At 40.4% G+C, this 27993-nt stretch overlaps 1 protein-coding gene across 10 annotated transcripts; it reads right to left on the bottom strand.

Moving 5' to 3' along the window:
• Positions 1 to 139: 139 nt before the first annotated feature.
• On the bottom strand, positions 140 to 27990 carry KLHL15 (kelch like family member 15). 10 transcript variants are annotated; one of them, XM_075709806.1, is made up of 5 exons: positions 27958 to 27990; positions 25532 to 25628; positions 14258 to 14969; positions 4586 to 5342; positions 140 to 4351 (listed from the first exon to the last, which is right to left on the bottom strand). In XM_075709806.1, exons 3-5 carry the CDS (start codon positions 14960 to 14962, stop codon positions 4233 to 4235), a joined length of 1581 nt encoding a protein of 526 aa, XP_075565921.1. In that variant the 5' UTR covers positions 14963 to 14969; positions 25532 to 25628; positions 27958 to 27990; the 3' UTR covers positions 140 to 4232. The 10 variants fall into 10 exon arrangements, with proteins under 10 accessions (XP_075565921.1, XP_075565929.1, XP_075565871.1 ...); XM_075709814.1 differs by having other exon boundaries at positions 140 to 1306; XM_075709756.1 differs by having other exon boundaries at positions 140 to 5342.
• Positions 27991 to 27993: the final 3 nt, after the last annotated feature.

The raw sequence follows: 27993 nt of genomic DNA, 5'->3' as shown, positions 1-27993 counted from the left end.
GAGCAATTGCATTGTGCATCACTTACTTTGTATATTGTTATTGTAATTATCATTATTATATTGTTGTTATTATCATTACTATTTTACTTTATTTCAATTCTTAAACTCTTCTTATCTCAACCCAGGAGTGTTTCTCACTCTTACTCCTCCAATTCTCTCCCCCATCCCACCGGGGTAGGGGGAGTGAGGGAGCGGCTGCGTGGTGCTTAGTTGCTGGCTGGGGCTAAACCACACTTTTCAAAAGGAAGGGACATAAAAGCAGGTTGCCAGGTAGCTCACATGCCACCAACCAGCCTGTCTTGCTAGCAGCGCTTTCTGAAATAGCAGAGCCTTTGTAAAATCAAGTACTGCCTTCCTCCGGCTGAATCAATGGGGAAAAAAAATTTCAAAAGGTTTTTTTGCCACCTAATACTTCCCACTACGAAAATACCACCAACACTTTGTGGGGGAAAATGAGCTATTTTTTCCTTATGCACTACTTTGAAAAAATTATCTGTCCCCTAAAACCAGACATAGCAGCATGCAGAATGGGAACTGGCACCATACAACCCCTTTACAGGAGCACTATGCTTTTTGTCCATTCTGGCTCATTTGAGAACAAAATTTCCTCCTGGAGCTAGTTGCTAAATTAAGACACAAAGCTGATACATTTTTGCTATAAATGTGAAAAAAAGCCAAGACTGTAACTCACTATGTCCACCTGTTTAAGAAAAGGCAAGTACACTTCCTGTTGAAAAGCAGGTCATGTTAAATTTTAAATATGTGGGTGAGATCAGATTTGCTGGTATTCCATTATGGTGGGGATGGGAATAGAGGACGAACCCCCCCCAAATTTAATAATCGAAGATCATAACTTACCTCTTCCTTGACAAAATGAGAGGCATTTAAATGTTTTTAACACCCATCTTAATCTGATCATAATACTCAAAATTTGATAACAGGCAATTCTTGTTTAGCCAGCTTAGTTTTGTTTTTATTTAAACACTAAATTATCTGGAGCTAAATACTAAAAGCAACCAGAAAAAGCAAACACAAACAGAAACTTTCAATTAAAAAAACCAGGAAAATATCCCTCTGATATGCAAAGCAACAAAAATAACTGCCTCAAAAGTTCCACTGCAATGGAAAAGAGAACGTAAGCTAATTTTGTATTTCATGTTTGAAACAATAAAAGCGCAGTAGAAATGTAAATTAACAAATCATTCTCGCATACCCCCACACGTTCTAAACCCAAGCAAATTCCAATCATTCCTAATGCTCGAAAGGTTACAGCCAGCTTCTCAATGGAGACACAACTTCAGGGAAGCTGAAACCAACAGTTCAAGTTAGAATTTCACAGAATAATTACTATTAATTAAGCAATGTTAATTGCTTAGCTATTACTATCATGAACAAGATCTTTCAGAACTGGGTGCCTGAAGATAAACATGAACTTAAAAACAGAGCACCTAAAAACAATCTGGTTCTTCATGTTTCAAGTGTCAATACTCACCAATGACTTCAGTGGCAGTCACTTAGCGCACAGAACTTCAGAAGGTGCTTAAAATGCAGACTCAAAAACAACTTGAGACACCCCCAATCCTTACCATTATTTTTAATAAAGTCTTGGCCATGTCTCTTTACTACACCTGAACCATGGAAGACCAGATATCCAGAACCACATCCATTCCCCAGACTGGCCCTAGGTAAAAGTGAAGTACTCCATACTATACATAACATGCCCATGAAAACCTTCTCAAGCAGCATTAGTTTTTGCTGCCTCATAAACTTATTGAGAAATGTGCTGGAGACAAAAAAAACAATAAAAAACACTTGGTTTTCTTCTTGTGCCCCGACATTCCATGAACTATGTACAGCAGAACCTTTTTACTTGCACACAGCCAGCATCTACTGGAGTCACTTTATCCCTGCACCCATGCAGGGTAATGTACACACAAGTCTCACAGTGACACTGAGGTTTTAGTGTAAGCCATGCTGGCTTTAAGTTAAGGTATGAAGGAAGTAAATTAGATTTCTAATTCAGCAAACTGAATTTTGATTAAAGAAGACTTAAATTTAACTGCAAACTGGTCTGCATCAGAAGGCTGAATCAATATTTGGTCCAGTCACTACTGCTGTAAGTAACTTATCACTACAGCTATGATGGCATACATTCTCTCTTTCTGTTAAAACATATGGAAAGAAAATACTCTATCAATAAATCATTCCTAATTTAAAAAAAGAAAAAAAATCTGCCAACTTGCCATATAGCTCCAAATCCTCACATCTCAACCCAGAATGTAATTACTACAAAAATATCAAAATACAAGTATGAGGAGTTTCACATGTTGTTTTAACTTCTATGAATTATTTCAAACTTAGTTTAGGCAAGTAGGTGTTATTTCTAACATGGAAATTTAGGGTGATTTTGGTCCCTTTGTAAGTGCATTCTTTTGAACTCCCTGAGTACTGTACATTCCTTTTCTACAGTGATTTCTGACTGGAAGATGCTGAATAAAGTGGTTTTGCATTGCTGCATATAAAGTCTACTGCTTAAAGTGAAACACAGCAGCACAGGATTTTACAAAATACGCAGGTGCACATTTCAGCATTTTGCCCCTACACATCTGAACTAAGTGTGAGCCTTCAACTTCTTCAAATCTCTCCTTTGGGTTCTAGAAGTGGCTAATTTCACATCATTAAATATAATCAGAATGTAATTACTGTTATTATTTATGTCTTAGCAGATAATTTTTACCAACCTACTGTCAGTAATATCTGCAAGTTAACACCATGGAGTTATTCAAAGCCCTCTTGGACCACACATCTCGATGCAGGCACTCCGAGGTCAGCAGCTATAGCTGTGCAGGTTTTTTTTGTAAAAGAAACATAAATGGTACTAACCATCCAACCACCTAACTCCACATTTTCAAAACACAGTAGTTCATAGCAGTCGATAATTAAAATAATAATAAAAAAAGATTATACCACTTCAATACAAGTACAAACAAAACACTTGTATTGAAGTATGAGTACAAGCAAAGTACTGAGAATAAACTGTAGTTTATCCAGTTCCAAAAATAACTGTGGGTCAAAGCAGTGCTGAGCATTTGCTTGTTGACATTTTCCATTTTCATAAAAAAGAAGACCGGGCAGCACATTCAAACATAACAAAAACTCAGGTAAGATGTGTTTACTTTTTAAAAAATAATTTATAAAATAACAAGTTATCAACAGTTCATTATGTAGCATCAATATAAAGAGTTTAAAGTTACTGAATCAATCAGTATATACTAAAGATAAGATCCTTCGATACCAAACGAGGCCTCCAGTTACTTAAGAACTTTGAATTATTTAGCTCATTAAAGGATAGTACTATACCTTAAATTCAACAGATATGGCTGAATCTGTGCACTAGTTAAAATATAATATTGTAACTGCACATAAAAAGATGTATTTATATATAGTTCTTACAGTGTATGCATGTGTGTGTACATATTTTTTGCTCACCAACAAACACAATGCAGACAATAGAAGGCAGCATAGAAATAGTGTTTTTGAATATAAAAATGTTGTTTTCAATTTAGTAGAAAATGTGTAATTTGCATTTTGGCAGACTTACTGGTAGTACTATACAAAACCAGGAAAAAGGTCATGCAAAGGGGTTAAGATTATTCTTCAACATATACAAGGGAAAACAAAAACACCTAGCAGATTTGAGAATACTTTGCAGTTAATGGGAAAAGCATGCAAAAGACAACATAAAATACAGAAATGGTTTAGTTTTGTTCTTTTAAACCTGGTTGTACCCTCATACAGATGATGAGCTTTATTTTGGTGCTCAATAAAAAATTAAAATAAAGTCTTTCTTCCTGCCACAAATATTTTGTTAAACTCAACCAATATCAGAAGTATACTGGTATAATGGCCATTAAAAAAAAAAAAAAAAAAAGGATAAAAAAAGTATTATGGACATAAAATGTTACCAAAAAATAACCACACTCAAAAATATATTTTTCTTCCCCTACTTACAATTATGTTTGTTAATAAAAACAAAGCTTTTACAATATCAGACCAACTATTGGCTTTTCTAATAAACTTGGTAAGTACTCTCCCTGTACATCCTGCTTCTCTTCAGCATTTAGCAGTTGTTCTTATACACAAGGTAATGTCTCTGAAGGAATTCAACTGGTTTGTATTTTTTGACAAACTAGGTATAGCTTTTTGTATTTCACCGAGTTGTTCATTCTGTTTTAGCTGCAATGTCTAACATGCTCCAAAACATATTCAGGAAAGTGCAAGCTGCAGACTTGTAAGCCATCCAGCTTGCAGGGCATTCTCGGATATTCATCTTCTTTCCATTTGTTTTCCTCTGGATCAAAGGTGAGAATCGAATCACTGTAATGACCATTGTAACAAAGGCCTCCAAGAACCATTATCTGTTTGTCCAGAACAGCTACACCATGACCACTCCTACCAATTGGCATAGAAGCCAATATAGTCCATTGATCAGTATCTGGGTCATAAACCTCTGTAGAAGGACATCCTTGAGATTCAAAGGAGGCCCTTAGGATCACACAGACACCACCAAAGACATAAAGCTTACCGTTATAAGAAATCATTTTGTGAAAGCATCTTGCATAATTCATTTTGCATTTGTTCTCCCAACAGTTAGTGACCACTTGAGTTCTCCTTGTTCGCTGCTCTACTGTCCCTTCTTTACTGGGATCAAACACACACACTTGCTTAGAAGTTGAAGATGATGTAATTCCACCAGTGATATACAACTTGTTACCAAGCACAGTCCCTTCATGTCCGTATTTATTGACTGGATAGGGATCCACAAATTCCCATTTATCTTCAGTAATATCATACCGTTCAGTTGAGTAAAACGTTTCATCCCTGGTTCTCCCAGCCACTGCATAAACATACCTCCCAATAACTCCAACAGCAAACTCAGAACGTGGAACAGACATGTCTGCCATTCGTAACCAAGTGTTCTGTCTTGGGTCATATCTAAACACTTTGGATGAAGCATGAAATTCACCATCTGGCCCCAGTTCTTCCCCACCTAATAGGAACACAAAATTATTCACAATGGCAAGGCAGTCTGGTCGTAAAGGTACTTGAGGGCCCTCTAGTTCCCACCAGACCCTTGGTTTGTGCAAAAGAAGAATTTTACTGTTTACCATACTGTGTCCTATCATTCCTCTAAATACTGCAGTCTGGGGTTTGGCAGAACGAATTTTGTTCGATTTCATTTCCATCAAAGGCTGTTGGTGAACGCTATGAAAGTAATTCATGGCTTGGTCAACCTCATGTCGCAGCTGCCGGGAGTATCGATAAAACTCTGATGTTTTTACCTATGAATACATTTAAAAGATATTAAAATTCTGACCAAGAGAAACAATCCAGAAAACCTAAATGACTATGTGTCAGTAGAAGATTATTTTACTTAGTCTCATTCAGGTAATCTTGAGAGCAATTGCATTTGTGCATGGAGGGTTAAGCTAATGTACTGTTATCCAAAATCCAGAAGGTAATTTAGTAATTAACAGCAGTGACTAACGTTTTCAGTACAATACTCACATGCAGAACTTAAGCCGGAATTCAGCACAACTGAAATCCCCAAATCTAAAAATCGTTATTGCTTCTCCCCCAAAAAAGCCTCTGTTCATCTTCTGCTTAATCCTTGAAACACTTAAATTAAAAATGCACTATTTTCCTGATTTTGAAAAACATTCTACACAGCCATTTTGTGTTTACCAGCGTCTACCCTAGTCTAATTTCTGCTGAATTGTCAGAACCAAGCCCAAGCAGGTATTCCCAAATGCTAGGCTCTGCTCACAAGGCTATTTAACTGGGGTAGGGTAGGAAGGGAAGGTACCCAAACACCTTCCTTCAGAACACCTGATTGCACTAACCACTCCTCATGATGGTTACCTTATGGTTTCCCCTCTGTGAGTCTCCACATGTTAACGCATGCCTTTAACAGAAGAGGAAAACATCTCAACCTAAAATCCTTTGGGTGCACATTTATTTGGTAAATTGCAGAGGCAGGTTTAAACTTCCACTTCCCAGGTGAGAGTTACAACTGTTGAATTACCACATAGCAGTGAAGTGCTCCTTCTTGGTGCCATCTCAATTTGAAGAGCTATCCCTACTCAGTTTTACTGGAGTTGGGGAGAGAGGGGGAAGATTGTAACAATTTACCTTTCCTACTATCTAAGGCAATTTCAGTTCCTAAGACACTTCCAAAACACACTCGTCTTGAACATTTTAATAAATCTAGCTCCAGGCAGCCCTCGGGTCACCATATGATTCTCTTCAAAGAGGCTTCACTCTTCCTGCACAGTCTGGTCTAACGCAGCATTCTGAATTACACTTCTAAAACAAATAAAAACCCGCTAGATATTGCCAAATCCAGAAATCCTCTATCACATTTGATCCCAAGTCCCAGTTTCTTTCACATAGAACTGGATTGCTTTCAAACAGTCCGAATGCCTTTAGTTCCCAGCCAGCTCCAAGAAGAGAAGCAATGCACTGAAAAAATGTGAGGCCACTCTGAAATTTCAAAGTGACCACAAGATAACACCAGAAGCTACCATTTTTCAGTATCTGTTCCCCCACCTCCTCCTGTTCCCTGTCCCAAGGACAAAAGCACGTACCACCACTTACCTAAGGGGTGGTGGTGTGAATTTTCATGTATACAAAAAGCAATTTGGAAACAAATGTTCTTTATACCTTGTGAATAAAGTAGTTGCTTGTTCCATAAACATGTACTGTTACAATTTTGTTAGCTTTCTGTTAACAATTTCTCTTCCTTGTATAGTAATTAACAGATGCTGCTGTCATATAAACAATCCTAAAAATATCTTTTGAACTGGTGTTATTGGGCATGATTTGCACAGATTTTGAGATTGCTTTACACACCAGATTTTCAAAAAACCCTGAATACTAATCTATTGTTGTAAGGCACTGTATAGCTCAAGAGTTATAGTGATTTGATGTTTTTATTTACATTTTTTCTTTCCCCTACTTTATTTTGACAAGTTCGACTTATCTTTGCTTGGAAAAAAGAGTATGGTCACATGCAGATTGCAGATACTATTCTTGTGGCAATATCCAGCTTCTTTCTACCATTTTTACTGGGGGTGATTGTGGAGCAAAAAGGTTTACTTAGGTATAGTGCTTATGGAACATCCACAGGAAGCCCAACTCTTCTGGGGAATAACAGATCTATTTTCTTGTTGCAAATAAAGAATATATCATACAAACACAGGAGATCTGCTCGTATGGAATTTGTTAGAATAAACCACATACCTTGCCTGACTGAAAAGACTGAACTTAAATTCCAGAAAATATGCTGGGGGAAGGGTGTCAGGGAGAACCACAGCACAGAAAAATGGTAAAATATAGAAAGGCTTAAAGGTTACAAAAAATTAAACAGGAAGTTAAAATAACAAAGTATCCTGGGTGGGTTACTTTATCCTTAAAAGTAACTTTCAAATTCTAACATAGCACAACTATTTCATGCATTCCCAAACTGGCGCTATCATTTTTGGAATTAAACAAAAAGATAAACAATTTTTGTTCCACCTACATGCATTTCAAGTTTTCTTGGATGATTATGGAAGACAACAGGATCAACATGCTTACAACGTGAAGTATGCCAGCAAAGCCTGGCAGAGATGGAAAATGTTTTTTCTTTCCCCCTCAGCATTTACAACTCTGTCTTTAGATCTAGAAATTGAAATGCCAGCCAGACACTGGAATTAAAATAAGCCTCATGTATGCTCATCACTCTACTCCTTCACATAGCCCAAATCTCACCCCATGAGAGCATACAAAAGGAAACAAGGAATATCTCTAATTCCAGAGACATCATCTCAAGACTGGGGAATCAATCTATTAGTAGTTTACTACTACTTATCTTGACAAAGGCACAGACATCAAAGCAAAGCCTCAATCTCTTACCCTAAACCAGAAAGACATCAAAAAGCAAATGCGACTACCAGTTATAAACAACTCTTTCAGACTGAATTTCGTGGGGAAGCTATCTACATGCACAATCTTGAAGAGATGAACATGAAAATGTATAAGCACTAGCAATTCTTACAATATTCAGGAAAAAAAAAATCCACAAAACAAAACAGAGTGTCAGACTACCTACACTCTGGTAAGAAAGGTAGTTGGAGGCTTCCTAGACTTTGCTGTTGAGGAAAAATACCAGTGTTTCTAGCCTTCCACCTTTCACCAGCACAACCTCTGCCATACAGGAGTGGTACCTCTCCTGGGGCTCAAATGATGGTCTAAGATTAATGTTAGGATATGCCTATATGAAAGTACAGGCTGCTCACGCTTGCTTGATGCGAATGTAGGTCAGTTTGCCCACTTCCACATTCACACACTATCCGCCTGAAATCTTCCAGAATTATCTGAAAGTCCTATTCAGCCCATAGTAGGGAAAACCCTCCAAACACCTACACTTCTGAATAATTTTACAATACTTTTAACTACTTGTGTGTATAATCAAAAAAGAGAAGCGTTAAAATTTATGTGTTTAGGTAGTAAAATACAACTGTAAGTTCTGCATCTATTTTAGTTTTAGTAGATTAAAGAACATGGACTTCAGCAAGCCTTTTGTGGGAATTGCTAACACCCAAAATACACTGAAGGAAATCCTTCAGCATTCAAAAGTATGCTTCTGCCATTGCCCATAAGTAGCAACAAGTAGTTGATCAACAAATATCTAAGTGCTTACCAGCAGACTGATTTTCCTGTTAAGTTCAAATGGAGAAGCTCTACAAGGAACATGCCCCTAATTACCAACATACTCCATTAGAAAGAATGCTCACAAGTTTCTGCAAAACATCCAAAACAGATGGAAATGTACACCAACCGTGATGAACCTTGAAGTAAAACAAATGCACATTCTTAAGAGTACATCATCAGCTCTGAATTGATTAAAAAAGAATATATATATATGTAAATACTTCATAGCACTTTCCAAGTTTAAAGAAAGACTGTTCTGTTATCTTGCTGAAGGGTCTCGAAGTTTAAGTTGGACTTCCTTACCAACCCCAGTCTTATTATAAAAAAGGAATTTAATCCAAGTGCTAAAGCTTTGCTCATATCATTTTCTACATTCTTTCCAATTCTTCCTCTTCAGTTTTCCAGACAAAACCTTCTTACAGAGGTTCTGCTAGGACACAGCGCTAGTGTAAGAGCTCCCCAAAGAACTCTAATGAGAACCATCTCATTGCATCATCTACCAGTTTACAGTGGTTCAGTCAGACTTTCAGCTACACAGAGAGGGAACAGCATGAACAAAATCAAATGTGTCATTCCATAAAAAAAGAAGATAAGGAAAACAATTAAAAACATCCATCTCTATACTCACCCCCTAGGCAGTCAATATCAAAAACATCAAGACTTCACCAAAATCACCACCATCCCTCCAGCCACAGTAAATTGGAGCTTGAATGCATTTTCTCTTCTTCATTTTGAATCAGCAAAACTCACAGTAAAAACTGCTGGCTTTCCAAATTAATGCAGCTATTAATCATTGCCTATTTTTCTGCTGTATTGCAATGCATGCTTTTCTAGTTGCAGCAGCTATGCAAGTTTCAGAATTTTCCATCTATATTCTATGAAAAAGTAAAACCAAAAATGTAAGCCATTAGTTTCTAATTTGAAAAGTGATCCCCACAGAAGACCAGACATATCCCATGTTATGTTCATCATCTCCTCCTCCCCCTTAAAATAATTAAGCAAATTAATAAGCTGAGGAAGAGCAACGAAATGCAAGGTAAATGTTCTGTAACACAAGTTTGACTTCAGCATATAGCTGCCCTTTTTTTGCCCCCAATACAACCATTTACAGCTATTGCTCTATTTGTATTTTTGTTACTTGGGCTTTTAGGAAAAAACTTTCAAAACTATAAGGAAAGGCTACTTTTAAAGTGCCCAAACTAAACATCTATTATTTGTACACTGGGTAACTAAATCTTAACATGTTATTATATGCAGTAGATATTAGCTTCGTTCCTTCTGTAGAACTGGTAAAAAACCACAGAAAAATCTGGATGGCTCATAATGTGACTATAATGTCTAGCCACATAAGCAGAGAACTATTTCAAAGGTTATAAACTCGTGCTTACTTAAGTTTCTAAAACTGCCAATTCTAAATGTTAAGTGATGCAACTCAAACTCAAGTACTAGGAATACAGAAGCTATGCTACACCTTTTCAATTAATAATGATGGCATCTGTATCAAACTTCTAGAGAGCAAATTCCTTTAACTTGCAAAAAAATTGATACTTTACTAGCAATTAAGCTGAATCAAACTGAAGATCCATCAATCCTACTAACTAGGATCCTTATTATTTTCACATCTACTTAACTCTGGCCGTATTCTAAGCACAATTATAAGCCTGTCAACAAACATTATCAAAATGTTAACGCACTTACTCCAAATTAAAATTCAGTCAAATAGAAAAAGTCACACATGTGGGTAAACCAGCAGCAACCAAAATTACTTTGCAACCAATCAGTATACATAGCACTGGACAAGCTGCTGTACTTAACTTTCCCTATTTCTAGCATGGCTCATTACTCAGTTACACCCCATGGCCAGTACAAAAACTGGTCAGTACCAGTACGGGGCTTTGAAGGGCTATTCTGCAAGTGCTACAACTCACTGGTTTTCAGCCTAACCACAGAAACACAAGACCACATAGCCTCTGTGCAGCAAGGACAATGCCCTCAAATTAAGTATTCTGCTGTTCCTTTTTAGAAACTGGCAAGAGAAATTAGCACAATTAAGCTGGAATCTAACTCAAATCTAATCTCTCAAAGTGGAGCCAACAATCTATATGTCAGAATTGAGATGCTCAGCACATAATAAATACTGCTAGCAAATCTATCCAAGTCAGCAATAACCTTTAGACATAAAAATGTAAGTACAGCACCTACTTAAGAGTGGCCCACTAACCTCATCCACTAGACACTTATTCTAAGCTTCAGCATATGAAGTTGTAGAAGTAGATACATACGAATTACTAGACATGGAGGTAAGTGAGGAAGGAAAAAAAAAAAAAGATAAATTCAACACATTTATCAAAGCTAAAGTCACAATGACATAAAATTACAATGACATCTCAAAAGTTACTATTTTCTAGGCACAGAAAAGCACATACTCAAAGATAATGTGCTATTCATCCTACCTCTAAAGCAGAAGCTGATGCACCTAGAGATTAGTAAATTTCCGATTTAAACTGGGAATTTATAAATCAGCATGGGCTAGTCATAACAAACCCTACAGACTGGACATCAAAACCCAAAAACCTTTCCATTTTAAGGACAGAGGTTTTGAAACATTTCAATCCAAGTAGTAGACAGAAACTAAATGGAGCTTAAACGGTATATGAAGGGAAATCATGACATGGTTGCCTCCAGTAACACAGAAAGGAACTCAATGACCTAGGAGAAATGCCCTCTAACTTTTATCTCCAACCTTCCTCAAGACTTACAGAGCCATGGATATGTTTCAAATAAAGTGTAACATGGATAGTGGAACTTGTGCTTCTCCCCATACACTTTGCCTTTATTTTCTAACTATTCTTCAAATCCTTACTTCATTTGTCTTTCCATTTTCCCTCATACATCTACATCTATTTTAAGGGCTGAGGAACAAAAGGACTCTCTATTCACACTTCAGAAGCAGTTCTTCCAGGACAGCTTAGAGTCAGCAAACAGGCTGCACCTTCACTCCAAACGCACATCAGCCTCAAGGTATAAATCTAGTCGCCCGTCAATTTCTTTTTGAAAGGACAAGCCATCCCACTCAGACTGTAAATCTCTTCAAAAAGAAAGATGTAAGAAATAGAATGGCTTAAGAGGCCAGAAGTATCCTTATTGTGACTTGCAAAGTTAAGTTATATAAGTTATTTATATACTACAATGACAGGCATCTTAGAAATGCGTATTAGAAAGATTATGTAAGAGTACATATGACAAGCCAGCCAGTGTATAGCGAATTCAGAGCTCACTGAACCGTAAGAGTCAACTTCAGACTGTATTTGGTACATTCACGCAGGCATTTAGTATGTGCTGGCTTCAGGAAAAGGGCGAATTCTGTTTGTGGATCTCCAAAAAAAGCAGTTTTACCAATATTTTTCCCCTTCTATACACAGAAGAGAGCTCTCCTCAGGTCACTTCCACAACAGTTAACAGACATGCTCTTTTATTTAAGGGAAAGAAAAAAAGAAAAAAAAAAAAAAAAAAAGGTGTGGCCTATACTTTGATGTTAGCTCCAACTGCAGTTGTCCTTTGTCACTTGTCATGTTGGATTACTCAAAGCTCTCTAGCCAGAGCAAAACACGAATACTCTCCTAGCTGCAGCACCAAATGACATACTTATTTAGTTGTGCTTCCCTCTGCTCAGCTGTCCCACTCCAGAATCTGCACTGGCTTCTCTCTGTTCCCACATACAAGTAATGGAAAGGGTATTCACAAATAAAGCTTTTACATGCGGGTATATAAACTAGGATGCTGAAAATTATTTCTCTCCTTAAATTGTACCTATCTGGCCATTTGGTAGCTATCAAGATAAAACATGAGAAGCACTGTATGCAGAATTTATACCGCTGATACCAAAAGCAGCTCCAGAACTTATACCTAAATATAATGCTGAAGACCAACATATACTTTTCACATGTGCTTACAGAAATTTAACTGAAGACAGCTTGATGCTTGAACTTGTATCCCAATAAACGCAAAGAGCTTGAAGCAGACTTTTTCAGATGAGTCTTACCCTATTAGACTGACCTTAAGAATACTCTGTGACTCCTATCAGTTTTCCTACTGAAGGGCTTAAATGATATAGTAAGGCAAAAGTGTTATTAAAAACAAGACACTACACAGTATCTTGCAGAGTTCAGCTCTTACTAGTTGGAAATGTTTTAGCCCAATATAAACATTACATTACTGTTCTAAAATATGGTTAGGTATTTATTTTGTTTATGTTTATACGCTAAAATAGGATCATAAATATATTTTATGTATTTGTTACTTCCTCTACTCAATTCACACACACAAACCCCAAATCCAAAATACAAAAACTCACTAGTCTCTGAAGTAGTTAATAGCTTTTATAATTTAAAATACAAGTAAGTGTAAGCATTACTGCTTAAATGATCCAGTAGCCCTTAAAACCACCAAGAACAATACAACCTTATCTTTATATTCACTAGATACCGAAATAAAAACATATAGGAAATTAATCTGTTAGAAGCCCAACAAAAACACATGGTCTTAAATCCTATTAATTCACTGAGAAGTGAAAAATACACAAGTTAAAGTTGTATCTTATCACACAAAATTAACATTGTTAAAACAAAGCAGCACAGTTTAAGTAATTCCTAACCTGAATACCCTTACTGTTAACTAGCCTGCAAGAGAGCTGCTTACAAAGTTTTGTAGTTCTCTACTGTTGACAAATACTCAGAGATTCTCAGGAACTAGAAAACAAAATTTTTTGTCTATTCTTCAACAGAACAGTAGAAAAAGCAAGTTCTCTTTTAACCTCTTAATACATACAATGATCAGTTGAATTTTAGATCACCTGTTACAAAGATTCCTCTGATATTTAAGTAAATCATTACATTTCACACCGTCAATAACTTCTGATTGTATTATGTGCCTTGTGTAGAACCAAACGTATGTGCAACTTTGCAGGATCAGGGCTTAATTCCAACTGCCCTGTAACAGCACAAGAACTGAAGACAGAACAACAAACCCTGCAGATTTAACAGCAGATGCTAGCTTTCATTTGTAAATAAAAAAAATCTGTACTTAAACCACATAAAATCTACAGTCACTACGTTTTGATTATATTGATAACAATTATCATGACATATGCCCTACATACTGTATGCAGCAATAAAATCTCTGGAAAGCAAGCAGCAGCTTGTGGAAAACAGTAAGAATGATTGAAATAAAACTTGATACATGTGACCTTATTTTAAAATGTCCTTTCCATATGAAATAACTTAAAAACATGTATTGTAAACCTACCTGTTCTCCAGCCACTGTACATACTATTATCTAATAATCAGATGACAATACGTTTAGATGTTTGTCTTCTACAGGTTTATTCAAAAAATAAATGCTACCTTTTTGTTCCTCCTAATAGGTTTGGGAATCTTACCTATTTAATGGCATGCTGCCCTAGCTAAATGATGAATCCTGTCTATTGCTTTTCAAATGCACCAACCTTCTCAAAAACACTGGATGGTGTCATCAAACAAAACCTGATGTTCTGAATGATGGTGTCCGTATGCCTCCAGCGTCTTCTATCATGGCGCAGCCAGGCCTGAACAGCTTCATACAGCTCTATCTCTGGAAACCTGCTCAGATGATCATTATCCAAGTAAGACATGAGCTTCTCAAAGCTCAGATATGAAAGGAAGTCAGGTCTGGACATGAGTGGCACAAAATTCTCTAGCAGAAAGGAGTCCAGTTTTTCCCTGACTCCTTCGATGTTTACACCAAAATCATCCAGAAGTCTCATAATTTCTGCACAGTTTTCTAAGCAGATTTTAGCTAAGAGAAAAGAGCAGCAAAATTTTACCACCTCTATAAGCTGGACATACATGGCAGCCTGAAGGATTTCATGAACAGTGTTCATACTCAGTTCAATAGTTCCATAGTACATGAATTGGAGGACATGACTGAAGCCTGTAGCTGTCAGACCTTTCAAATGGATTTTGTCCTGATCTCGTTCTCGCATATCAGCTGTGAACATAATCCTGAAGTAATCACTCTGGGTGGCAAGCAGTGCTTTATGGGCCTGAAATTGGTGGTCTTCAATGACAAGTGTGACATCAAGAAGCAATCCCTCCTCATACAGTGCTCTGAATCCAGCAGAGACACTGGTGTCATGGATGGAGGAGCTAAACCCTTCCACGTCCCCTGCCATGAATCACCTGGGGGGGGAAGAAAAAATAAATAAATAAAAATAAAAATAAATTGTTATTTCTAATAACATATCACAAGCCCTTCCTGATCAGATAAATGCTGACTGAGATTCCTTTCATGAAGATGTAGAGCCTTCACCATCCTTTTTGCTTTCTCATCAGCTGAAAAATCAACTTAAGAAACAACTTAAAACACAAACTTTAAATATTTCTCCCCCCAAAATATTCTCATTTTAAAGAAAGGGTAGTGAACAAGAGTAACTATGCAATACTGCCAGAGTGATTCCTCACTCCAAGCTACTTAGTGGTCAGATAATGAATATGCAATGCTAAAAAGGTTGTCATGGTTTTCTTTCCTCCCCCCCTCAATCTTTCTAAAGAACTTATCTCAGGGGAACAATAAAACACCCACTCTTGAATATCAAAGATTTCAGAAAGGAAGCAGAACTTCCTTAACTTCAGAAACAAGCTCCAGTTGATCTGTACAAGGTATAACGTAAAAAAATTTTAGTCTCTTTAAAAATATATGTCAATTTACTCAAAAGTTATTTCTAGGAAACTGAACGTTTTCAGAGACACTATTTAAGTTTGTCTCTTTCACTTCTCCTGTAACAGCATAGTCCCGTCCGTCCCCCCCTGCCCCATTTCTTACTACAAGGATTAATTAGGTGATGAGATTTATAAAGCGCAAAATACTAAGGCAACAGGAAGCACCGACAAGATTAGGTCACAATAAATAATATTCTGTATACTGGGTGTAGTGAAGCTTAATTGCTTATTAAGCATTTGAACATTTGCAGATGCAGTGTTACTTACATGCAAGCTATAGTCAAACTGTAAATAAGCAAAAAAGAAATTAAAGACTATCAGGATCCTACCCTGTTAACATTAAGGAAGATAAATATTCAATAAAAATCTGTATCAAAAACTGTTCAAAATCCAGGAATTTCTCAAAATCTTGCTCAACTTCCTTGGGTTTAGGTAGAGCGAAGTTGCACAAGAAAGCTCGAGCCAATCTAACAATTTATCACTAGTCAACAGGCAACGGCGTACTCCATTCTCCCTCTCTGTCCTCATTCTAGGGTCTGAGCGCCTGCTGCCGACTTTGAGCCATTTCTGGGGCTCACTGGACTGCTCTAGAAATACAATTCAACTCATAAACCTGACAGAAAACTAAGCTGGAACTGAGGAGAACAAGACAAACACCACCACTCCCCAGCACACAGAAAACCTCAAAACCAGAGAGCTTTCTGCGTATCAGTGAGCTGACTTCTGACTTGACACAGCACAAGAACCAAGCTGTTGCAGAGGGCAGGGCATCAGGCACAACCAGGAACAGGGAAGACGAGTAACATCTTCCCTTTTTGGCATCAATCAGCAACTAGAACTGGTTCAACCATTTTTGTTGCACTTTATCCCACCTTAAATTACACTACAACATTCACTCAGTTATTTGTGCATTTAACTCTGAATTTAGTATAACAATTACAAGCAGTTGTCATGTTACTCCCACTTCCTCAAGCACCACATCCTGACTGCTGCCATTTTAACTGGAATGTATTTTATTAGACTCCATCAATAGATAATCACCTCCTCTCCTTAACTCATCAGCACACATCCTGGAAAACAAAACTGGAGATACTCTTTGTCTATGCAAAACCAAAATGGTGAGTGGGTGTTTGTAGCCACACCTTATGGAATTAGCACCGCTCCCACACTGTTGAAGCCTGCTGACAGGTTCTGTGCACAACAGAGTTAATGCCAGGAGCATTCATGAAAATTAAGGCCTTATGACAAAATTCAAATTCCTGAAAGTAAGAGCAGCAGCAAGAGAACAAAGCTGACAATCCAATCACTTTCTCACCAGTATCCATGATAGCACACTCCTCTCAATGTCACTGAAGACAGAGAGAAAATGCAAACTGCTTTGGAGCTTCATATTGCGAGTCCCTTACTCCTGAACACAGCACATGCCCACCAGAAAGAAAAATTACCACCAAATATTTTTCCTGGCTGTTGCTAATTGTTGCATAAAAGCAGACAAGGAAAGAATTACTTTACTAACTCTTAGCACCTCAAAAGAAGCAACAAACTGAAGAGGAAGCATAAAGCCTGACTCTTCAGGATTTTGCTTTCTAATGGGATTTCTGATATCAAGGAAAAGGTAAACACTAATATTAGCTTATTTCTTTCACTAGAACAGTTGTAAGACCTTCCCCCCCTGTCCCCAGTTCTCTGATGTTTAATAATAGTTGAGCTCATACTTCAGTCTTCCCTGTTTAAGAGATTTAAGGTCCTTTGCCTCCAAATGGGCCACCCATTTTCATAAAATATACAGCAACTTGAAACAACTATGTCTCAATTTTGTTTGAAATTGGCCAAGAGCTTCATAGGTTACTAAGATTCTCAGACAGTAGAACCATGTAAGTTACATTTCTTTAGGAGACCAACTAAGACATATGGCTCAGTTTCAATTCCAAGATCAATGGAAAAGACTGGACAGGACAGTTGGAATTTACAAATGTGAGACATGAACAGAATAACACAACTATACATTGGGAGGGGTGTGTGTCAGAAATGAAGCAACATTCCCCAGGTGACTGAAGCAACATAGATTAATCTGAAAATAATGGGATCTCTCATCACACAAGCTCATGCAGGCAGCAATCTCGTGGAAAGGATTTCTTCAAAACAGTACAATACATTACTGTTTACGTGAACAACATAGAAGAACCATACCAGTAAGCTCTGAACACATACTAGGGTCTTTCCCCCTAACTTATCTTGAGAAAGATAATTACATTATAGGCACTCTGCAAATAAAAGGGGAGAAATTAACATTTAGATGGGACGGCTTTAAAAGGCCTCTTTCAAAGAAGCAAAAAGAAAAAGTTGGCAAGTGAAGATAAGCAGTGACAAATGGTAGAGGGTAAATGCACCAAATCCAGAGGAGTACCTTTAGTGTTTCTTTTAAGGATGAAAACAAATAAATAATACACAAAACCCAAAAATCAGCATCAGAGAGTGTCCTGGGCAACCGGCTCTAGGTGGTTCTGCTGAGCAAGGCAGAGGGGGGGACCAGGTGACCTCCAGAGGCCCCTTCCAACCTCAACTAGTCTGCAATTCTGTGATCAAGCTGCTTTTACGTAGAGACCGCACTGAATTTCTTTTTGTGACCATCCTTTTAATTCTGACTAAATAGCAATAAAAGACACACGCACAAAAATCAGGTATAAGCTACTACCCTTCAAATTTTAAATCTATCAAAAAATGTGTTAGGAATCACCAAAATACATTAACACACACACCACACACACACACACACACACACACCCGCATTTAGGGAACAGCTTTTAGGGTTCTAATTTTCACATGTCCATAAAACTGGCTATTCTGTAAAAATATATTAAAACCAGAAGTCAGACGCAAAACTCTACAATGGTAACACAGTGGTCAGCACTCTGAAATTATTATCTCAGAATGTTTTAAAAATACAGAGGTTTAAGTCACTTAATCCTTCTTTTCACATCCCTGCTTATATTATTTTTAGTAAATCTACAGTCTTCAATCTCAAAATATTTTTCCTCCCAAACATCAGACAGCATTTAATGGATTATTTAAGTAGAGACAAAACCAGTAAGACTTCTCCATAACACCATCTAAAGAAGCTTCAGAATCCTACGAGTGAAAAGCAAAAAGACTACTTGTCTTCCTGCTTTAAATAAAAGGAGTAAATACCCTTTTTTTTGGCATAAAGCCATACACAGTATCAGCAGATATATTTTTCTTTACAACAGAAAAATGTATTGGCCAGTGCAAATACACAAGGCGGGGAAAATAGCACAGAGACTGGGAAACTAGATAGCTAAATGCCTATTATGATCAACTGGTAAAAATCTTCATTTCTATAGCTAATATCCTCAGTCAAAAGCAAATAGCAATGTGGCAGTTCAAATATTAAAAAAGCAATATGAAATATTCTCAAATGAAGTCATTTTTCTAAAGCACAGCTATGCCATTCCTCCCACACACAGACTTGCAATCTTAGATGTAATTCTATGCACTATTCAAATGCTGCAGCTTATTTCCCAGAGGATAATAACATAACGATTTTTTTTTTTCATATTTTCAATAAAAATGCAAAATTCAGAGTTAGATTTTCTTCACCCATGCAAATCACAATAGCACACTTAATCCTAAGGAAAACATGTAGCCTAAAGTGGTCTATAAGAAAACTGGAGCAAAAAATTCCAATGTATAAACAATAGGGGGGGGGGGGCAGAATCTAAGTTGACGTTCTGCATTGTTCTGCGCATACTAGAGCTGATCAGTATAATGCAGCACAGGAAGCAAGATTCTCTGCTGAAAAGCCAAAAGAGAAATACGCTTAACCTTATTAGCTTTTCCTGACATTTCTTCCTCTTTTAGCACATAATGCATTACAGAGTCTACTCTGCCGTGACTGTAAAAGCACTTACTTGGAACACTGATTTCTCATCTTTATTCCGCAGCTGTAATAAGAGTCTGAAAACCCTGTTCCAGACTGCTTTTTCTTGCTAAACAAGGAGAACCTTCTTTCCTCAGGGTGTCTGAGGCTCTTAGTCACAAGCAGAAGAAATGGAGTCTAAATGCACAGGCTACAGAGGAGGAAGTTACGGAATACCTGGCTCATGCCCTGCTTCATTTAAAAAATCTATCCAAAAGCAGTACTTCCTGAAAAAACAACCTTTAAATAAGTGCGTTTATATAATATGCAAGCTTATATGCACTTTCTAGGGATAGAAATGTATTGTTCTAGGAAAGTATTGACAATACCAACTCTAGCACACCAGCTGAAAGGCAGATTTCTGCTTTTCTTTACTGCTGTTCCTTAATAACTCATTTAAGATGCTGAGACAGAACTAGCAAGTTCCTGTGTTTACAAATTTTGAAGTTCTTGTTCATTCCATTCCACCTACCTCATAGAAATTCTGAGAAAGCACCTATGTGAATACAGCTGAACAACAAATTTTCACATAATAAAACACTGTGTCTACTGTGTTACACAAAAAGACATACTGGACATACCGAACCATGCTTTGGTTTACACAAAGTCCTAAAATAGAGCTTAAAATCCAATAATCTACTCCATCTATCCCATTCCTTTCATCCATCAAACACACGCATTTAAATGCAAACTTTAAAGCCATTACGTATGCTTTATTTAGTGAGCTGCACAGCAAAGACTGCTTTGAGCAGAATTCTCTGACCCTAATTTTGTTAAAACAAACACTTTCCTGCACAAAGTCAAATGTTATACACATGTATGAAAATACAAGACACAGGCATTTGCACATACAAGCAAAACATTCACAACTGCACACATTCATCACTAAAAACTGGGCCTCTGAATGCACTGTACTGCAATGAGTGAGAATGCAGTGAGTGTATAAATACACGTCTACGCAGCACAAATAATTTATCCCCCAAATTAAACTTTTGTTTATATGGTTTGACACTAGAACCATTAAATCTTGTCCAAACCACCATTCTTCTTTATAACTCCCCACTACAGAAGGAACAACAACAGAAGGAACGACATAGAAGTGAGATAGATCAATAACCAGTGGGTATCGGAACTTTCCATTGCTACAATTGCAAATGTAGGAAACCAAGAAAGACGTCAAGTTTGTAAGCATTTTACCTAAAATCCTTTATAATTAATATGCTACATTTGGGAAACAAGTTATCTTAAACACATTGGTAGGTTCACACTAAAGACTTCACCCATTCCATGGTGAGAATTCCTAAAACACTGCATTACTTTAGAAGCAACGAGTTAGGAGCTTACCGATCGCTGCCAGTCAGAGGAACCAGACTGCCAGAACTCTAGAAATTTAAACTTGGGTACTCCTGAAAACTGTCCACATTGCATGAAGAATTTCTTAGGGGCACGCATCTGACCATGACAGCTCCTCTTACAATCGCTACCCAGGTTGCCATCTCTGAGAGATCTGCATCAGTTCATAACAACAGTGGCACTTCTATAACACATCAGTTGTCTCTGAGTTCATTATGGTTATTCTAGAAGCATTACCAGAACTAGTTATAACCAAACATACTAAAACTCAGCATGGATTGTGTCTCAGCTCAGTATGGTTATACATCACTCTGTAAGTATGCTAGAAGCCTGCTGAGTAGTCTTTAGCTATCTTTGTAGAGTACAGTACTAGGAGAGAGTGTTTTGTTCCATTTTCTTTTTGAGAAACTTCTAACTCAACCAGGTGTGTTGGTGCTCTTATATGCACGTCTGCATAATGGATAGGTTTCTTGGCTCATATTACTCTGTTCTTAAAAACTTTTACTATAACCCAATTTAGTCTTTCTGCACAGAAGGATCCAAATGTTACAAGGGCGTGCACACACACAAAAGATCGCAACCATTTTGTTTTAAAATACTGTTGAAGAGTATAGTTTTCACATATGCTGAATTTAGATTAATGCTAATCGATTATGTCAGAAACTTCCCATTTTAACAACATTAGCCACCAGCTGAACTCTTAAACCAAGCTTTAGGATGACTATCAAAAGGATTCTGATGAAAGTATATGCTTGACAAACATTTTAAGACTGCCAGACATGCACATCAGCTGTAGTTACTTGACCAGTTTAACTTCCCCCTACTGAATCTAAACTCAGCTTCTGTCTCAGGAATTAACATTAATGAGATATACACTGGTTTCTCATCATATTAGTCCATTATGTGGATGATGTAACTGCACTTTACAGACATTAAGACAGTTTAAACCATTTGGCTAAAAGATCATTGCATCACTACACCTGTAGAAAAATATGCTCCCAAAAGCAAGCTCAGCTCAATGCTCTCCCAATTGCATTTACTGATACCAGACCAGGTGACCACTATGAAATATTTTTAATATATCCATGATAATTGCCTTTAACTAGAAAAACTTGTATCACTAATACATAAGAGTTAAATGGTGGTCATGTTGAAAACTAGAGATTTGCCAATGCTGTCAAAGTGGACAGGACTGCTCTATCCCAAGTGCCAACACTCATTATACATATATATTTGTGGCTTCTGTAATGATTCATTTTTCCAAATGTAAGAAAAAAATTATTAATGAAGAGCGATTGTCTTATTGTGAAGGTATTTATCAAGAAAATCACGCGGTACTTTATACAGAAAAGTAGCAAGTTAAGTATTTCTTAGTAGCAAAAATCTAATCCTACTTTTTTATATCAAAGTGTTTGGACTCATCACATAAATTTTTAGCATGATAAAAAGGTAATGAACTACAAGTAGTATTTAAACTATATTAGCAAATATTAATAATTTTAATCTAAATTAAGATAGTTGAACTACCCCTTACAATTGTCTTTTTGTTATTATCTGTATATTTATTCCTAACTTAGTTAATACTTGTGGCACCTTCTGAGCAAATTACATTAATGAGATTGTGCCTTTTGTTCAAGACACACAGCTTTTGACCAAATGTCAACCTCATTTGTCAGAAAGACAGAAATCACAAATATATTAAATTTCTACAAATTTCCCCCAAACTGGCAGCTAGATAAATGAAAAAGATCCAGTGTCTTCAGTGTGAGCTCAACAGTTATCTGTTCTGCTTTACTTGCTGAAAGGCAAATCAACACACGTGTAGATCCAAGCCACCCGTGGGGTATAATTAAGGAAAGTGAAAGGAGCTGAGTGACAGTGGGAAAGTTTATAGGACACACAGTAGAAATTAAACACGTTGGCTAGGTGTTGGAAGGAAGAAGACAGAAAGGATGTTGGTGCATGGTGGTATGCTGAGGGGATCCGAGTGTGAACTGGGGCAATGGTGGTGAAAGAGCTGGGCTCTTATCTTAGGGACGAATATACACAACAAAGAAGTCAAGAGGAAGCCAGACTTCAGTAGTTCTGCCCCTTTATCCAGTAACAGCTCCATGGTTCCCCTATTCTTCTTCTAAAGGAGCAAAAAACCCCCCCAAACAACAAAAAAAACCCAAGAACTTTATATTTTTAAGTGACATTTAAGTATTTACCAAATCGGTCAAAGCTCCAGTACCGCTCCTGAGCGGTACTCGTTCTGCTCACAGATACTTTTTTTGTCCCTCAACATCGCTGGTCGCGAAATAGCCATTTTCGGGGGAGGAACTCAGATGACCTACTTCAGCTCGTCTGCTTGACACGGTTAGCATCACTCCGCTCTGAGCGAAAGCTCCCGGGCCGAGCTCCCCGACGAAGGGGGCAGGCGGGCTCGGAATTCGAGACGTGCCAGCGCCCGCCGCGCCCGGCTCGGGGCCGGGGCTGGGGCTGGGGCCGGGGCCGGGGCCGGGGCCGTCCCTCAGAGGCCGCCCCGCCATCCCCCGCCCCGCGGGCGCCCAAGGCTTTCACGGCGCCCGGCCCGGCCCGGCCCGGCCATGCCCGCCGCCCCGCCACAGCCTGCCGCCCCCACCCCGGCGCCCGCGGGCACCCGGCCCGCCTCGGCCGGCGGGGCCGGGGAAGGAGGGTCCCTGAAGGCCGGGAAGGGGCCCGGGCCGGCCTCGGTGGGGCGGGCAGCGGCGGGAGGGCCCGGGAGACCCCGGCGGCGGCTTCACCTACCTCTCGGCAGCGGCGGCGCTGAAGACGCGGCTCCTCCCGCTGGACCGGCGGAGAGGGGGGCCTCTGTGTAACATAAAGCCGGGGGCGGCGGAGGGAGGCGCCGGGGGGCTGAAGAGAGGGGCAATGGCTGAGGCAAAGCCGGGAGGAGGAGGAGGAGGCGGAGGCGGAGGAAGGGGGGATCCTGGGCTCCCTCCTCCCCGCGGTCCGTGCTCGGGGGGAGCCGCCCCCCGCCGCGCCGCGCCGCCCGCGCACCGGCGCTCCCGGCCCTGCCTGGCCTCGCCCCCGGGGTCCCCGCCCGCCCCCCGCCGCTCACACTTGTTTACCTTCTGCGCTGCCTAGCGCGGCCGCAGGCGCCATCTTCCCCCGCGACAGGCACCCCGCGCCGGCCGTCACTTCCGCCGCCACCTGCGGGCCCGGCGGAGGGTGGGGGGGCGCGCCCGGGGCGGCAAACCCCCCCGCCAGGCCCCCGCCTCGGGGCGGCCCGGCCCGGCCCCGCTCGCCAACCCCGCCCCGCGCCCGGCGGCGTGCCCTGTCCCGCCGGCGCCTCCCTGCCCCTCGCGGTGTCGGCCAGGGGCCCCGCAGCGGCGGCGAGACCGGGCACGGCCCGGGGAGAGGAGCCCCTGGCCGGGCCTAGCGGAGGCCCCGCACGGCTGCGGCTTGGGGAAGCGGCACCGGCGAGCATCAGCCGCCCCCGGCCCGCCAGGACGCTCAGCCGCCAGCCTCCGCTTTCGGTGGCCCAAGGGCGGGCCGTTCTCTTCCACGCCTCAGCCTCCAGGCCGGGTCCCGCTGGGATCCACGGCCTCTCGCCTCTCCCGGGGGCGTCGAGCTGAAACCCGCCCCGGGCAACAGCAACCCCTGCCAGGAGCCTGCCGCACCCCTCCCCTGACAGCTGGCCAGCTGCAGGTGCCGCAGCCTGATCCCAGCTGATCCCAGCTCCCCGGTTCCACCCAGGGAACCGGCCACCGGCACTCGGCGTCGCCGCCCTCGAGCAACAAACTGCACGCAGCTCCCGGGGAACGGCAGCCCGGCGCGGGATGAACAGGGCTTTGCCGTAGGACAAACGTCACTTCGCCGTAGCGCAAGCATCGCCGCCTTGCTTTCTCTATCTTGCCTTCACCTGGCAAACCGCGACTTTATTGTAAGAGGTGAACTAAACTACGTGGACCTTTGGTTCGCCGCTGCCACCCCCAAACCATTCGCTACCTGCTACGTACCTCCCCGTCACCTTCTATGTCACTTGCTGCTTTAAATAGCAGGCGACACGCTGCCATCCTCTCCCTGTCTATTGCCATCCCCATCCCCTTCACCGCCTATTCTCAGCCTCTCAGTACCACCCCCACCCGATTCTTGACTTGTAAAACAAGAGCGTACCTCCTCTATAGCTGCCACCCCAAGCTGAATGCCTGTCCCACCTTTCACAGCTGCACACAATGAACCAGCTATTGCGTGCGCTGCTTCACAAAAGACTTCCCGCTGCTGTTCCCACTCTGCCCTCCTACTGCTCCCTCACGGCCTACTTATTCCACGCTACGATCAAACAACTCCCATTCCCGCCTTCATCCCAACGGCCTGGCCTCTCAGCAAACTTCGTACTATTCCACCTCACCCGCTTACTCACACAGTAAATGTGCCCCATCTCCCCAGTCACCATTTTAAAACCTGTTACTTGTGCACTTACGGTGAAACAACCGACCTTTACATATTGACTCTGCCAAGACAGCTACCGCTCCTGCCACCTACGTCTCAAAGGAAAGACATTCTCTCCCTTATTCATAGGGCCTATCTTCTGCTGTACCAAGCACGTACCCACTCACATCTCTTACTTCAGCAAAGAAAAACCAGGGTAGAAAGCAAGTTTCTCATACACAGAAACTCATTCACGCATCCTTCTGCCCTCTTCGGACTTTTGACCTTCGTAGGTCAGCGAGGGTGGAAAAAGCTAGCAGGACTGTTTCGGTTTTACCTGACTGTCATTTTGCTGTTTGCAGTTTGTGGCAAGCTGAGGTGTAAGATGATCTTCAGGTCTCTCCTACACACTGCCACAGAAGATGACCTCAAACCTAGCCAGGAAAAAAAAAAAAAAAAAAAAAGCCCAACAGCTTTGACATACTTATTCTCAACATTTAAAAGCACAAAAAAACCCCCACCCCATCTCCTTCTCCTTCACACTGGACAATCTGCCTCTACTGAAAAATCAAAATATGCTAATAATACCTCAATTCTAATTTCCTAAATAAAAATGTGAGTGCTAAATTTGGGTCCTCGACAACGACCAGTGGTATCACTGTTACCTTAGTTAATATTCATTTACACAGAGGTTTGGGCTGACCCCTCTGATTCAGGCATCTGTACAAAGTTGGCTACCAAGCAGTTCCCACCGGCTTAAATGAGACTATTGCAATGAATAAAATTCTGGATGTATATTTTTGAGTTATATTAATATACTGTTTACCATTTCATTTGAATAATTTTGAACATTTAATTTATACATATATGCATAATATACTTGACAATGCCTAGAAATGTTTTTACCTACTTTGACATTTGCAGTCTTTAGACTTTCCTGGTTTTTCTTCATATCACAAATATTCCCAAATACAGTGACTCAAAGTAACAAGACTGCCTCAGAATATGTAAAATGTATAAGCTCATTGTTAGAATAGAAGCAACAGGGGTTTTTTTTTTTCAGATTCCTGACAGAGTTCTTGGCAAGGATTAAATCCTTCCTAAAGGCTGCTGCAAATGTGACAAAAACTGTTTCCACAATTTTACACTGCACTGCATTATTGCATAATTTAAACAGCTAAGTAACTACAGTCTAGTATTTTCAGTTCATTTTCATAAAAGAGTGATTATACATGCCTGGACGTCGAAGCAACTACAACCAAGTATTGCATCATGTTCCTGCTATACTTTGTGTATCTCGGTCATAAGCATCTATTGTTTTTCCCAGAAGTGACATATTTTGTACAAAATTGAAAATATCATGTGGCCTGATGAAGGATTAGATATGAAAATTTATTTTCCAGACCAATGTGCAAAATTATTGGGTTGTACGACAAAATACATTTTGTCATTGGCAACACCATTATACATACTGTAAGGTTTCTTACTGCATTCTCATAGTCATTTCTTCAAAACAAGAATGCTGGCAATGTATTTGCTCTAGGTATATACAGCAGAACTCACTCCTAGCTCTGGTATCAGGAAAGAATGGAAATAGTAGTATTTGCAAAAGTGGGAGGTTACGAGCATTACTAAAGCAGGCATACCAGTTTTATACAGATTTACATCATCACATTTCAATCACATGGTTGTCTGCTCCAAACCTGTTTTTTGACCCAAGCAGTTAGCCAGGCAAAACCTAAGAACCACCACATTTTCTAGCAGGCAAAGCGACTGTTGATGAATGTGCGTGTATTTGACATAATTGGTTACTTACATTGAAACCTGTTTCTCTGATCATAGAATAAATCCTATACTACTAGCAACAACCTCTGTGCTTTTAAAAAGTTTCCATGAAGGAGAAGTCAATTCACTTTCCCACAGGGGAGGGTTGTGAATTTGGCCTTTGGTCTATGTTGAACCTCTAAGCTGGCTCTCATTGCTGGATCAGGGATATTATTAGATTTTTAAAGCATTTATGTCATACCCAACTCTGAAAAACAGCACGCATGCGGCAGGGTTTTTAGCTGTTTGGTACAAAAGATTCAAGCTGTTCATATCTTAGGGCAGTGCCTTACATCCATATGGTCTCCTTAACAGTAAGCACTCAGCGTACAAAAGACAGTATCAAGAGAAAGGTTAAAATTCAAAGTCTTATCAGCCTGACGGCCAGCAGATTACTAACATATGCAGAGCGACATTTTACTGTTCAAGCAGATAGACTGATCAGACCTGAAATTAGATATGCTCGTTTCCAGTACATGCAAGCATATCCTGCTTCAGGTTTACCCCCATCTTCCTTTCTGCACCACACCCACTCGCTGCCCCCACTCAACCTACACTGTCATACTGTTAGACACGCAGCAGCAAACGCTGAGGCATAAACCGTAAACGCCAGCTGAATCTCCTTTCTTCGGCGTGTCTTTCAACCAAACCCGGTGCCCATCCCCATGGCCCTACGGAAGGCCCGGCAGTACTTTAGGTAGGCAGCACACACACAGCAGCAGCACCCCGTAACCGCGGGGCCAGCCGGCCCGCCGCAGACCACAGCCAGCCCCCTCTCCACACACGCACTTGGCAGCGCGGATCCCCCAGGCGTTCGCCCCGGCAGCGGCAGCCCAGCGCTGGGTGTAAGCCCACCCACGCGTGCTCCCCGGCGGCCCGTTCCCCGCCGCCCCCCGCCCCGGGGCCTCCCCCGCACCCCCCTCAGCCCACGACCGTTACCCGCCGGCGGGCGCGAGGCGCAGGCGCGAGGCGCCC

The sequence above is a fragment of the Pelecanus crispus genome, chromosome 1 (assembly GCF_030463565.1).
Source record: "Pelecanus crispus isolate bPelCri1 chromosome 1, bPelCri1.pri, whole genome shotgun sequence".
Lineage (NCBI taxonomy): Eukaryota > Metazoa > Chordata > Aves > Pelecaniformes > Pelecanidae > Pelecanus > Pelecanus crispus.
This window is presented reverse-complemented; position numbering and strand designations above follow the sequence as displayed.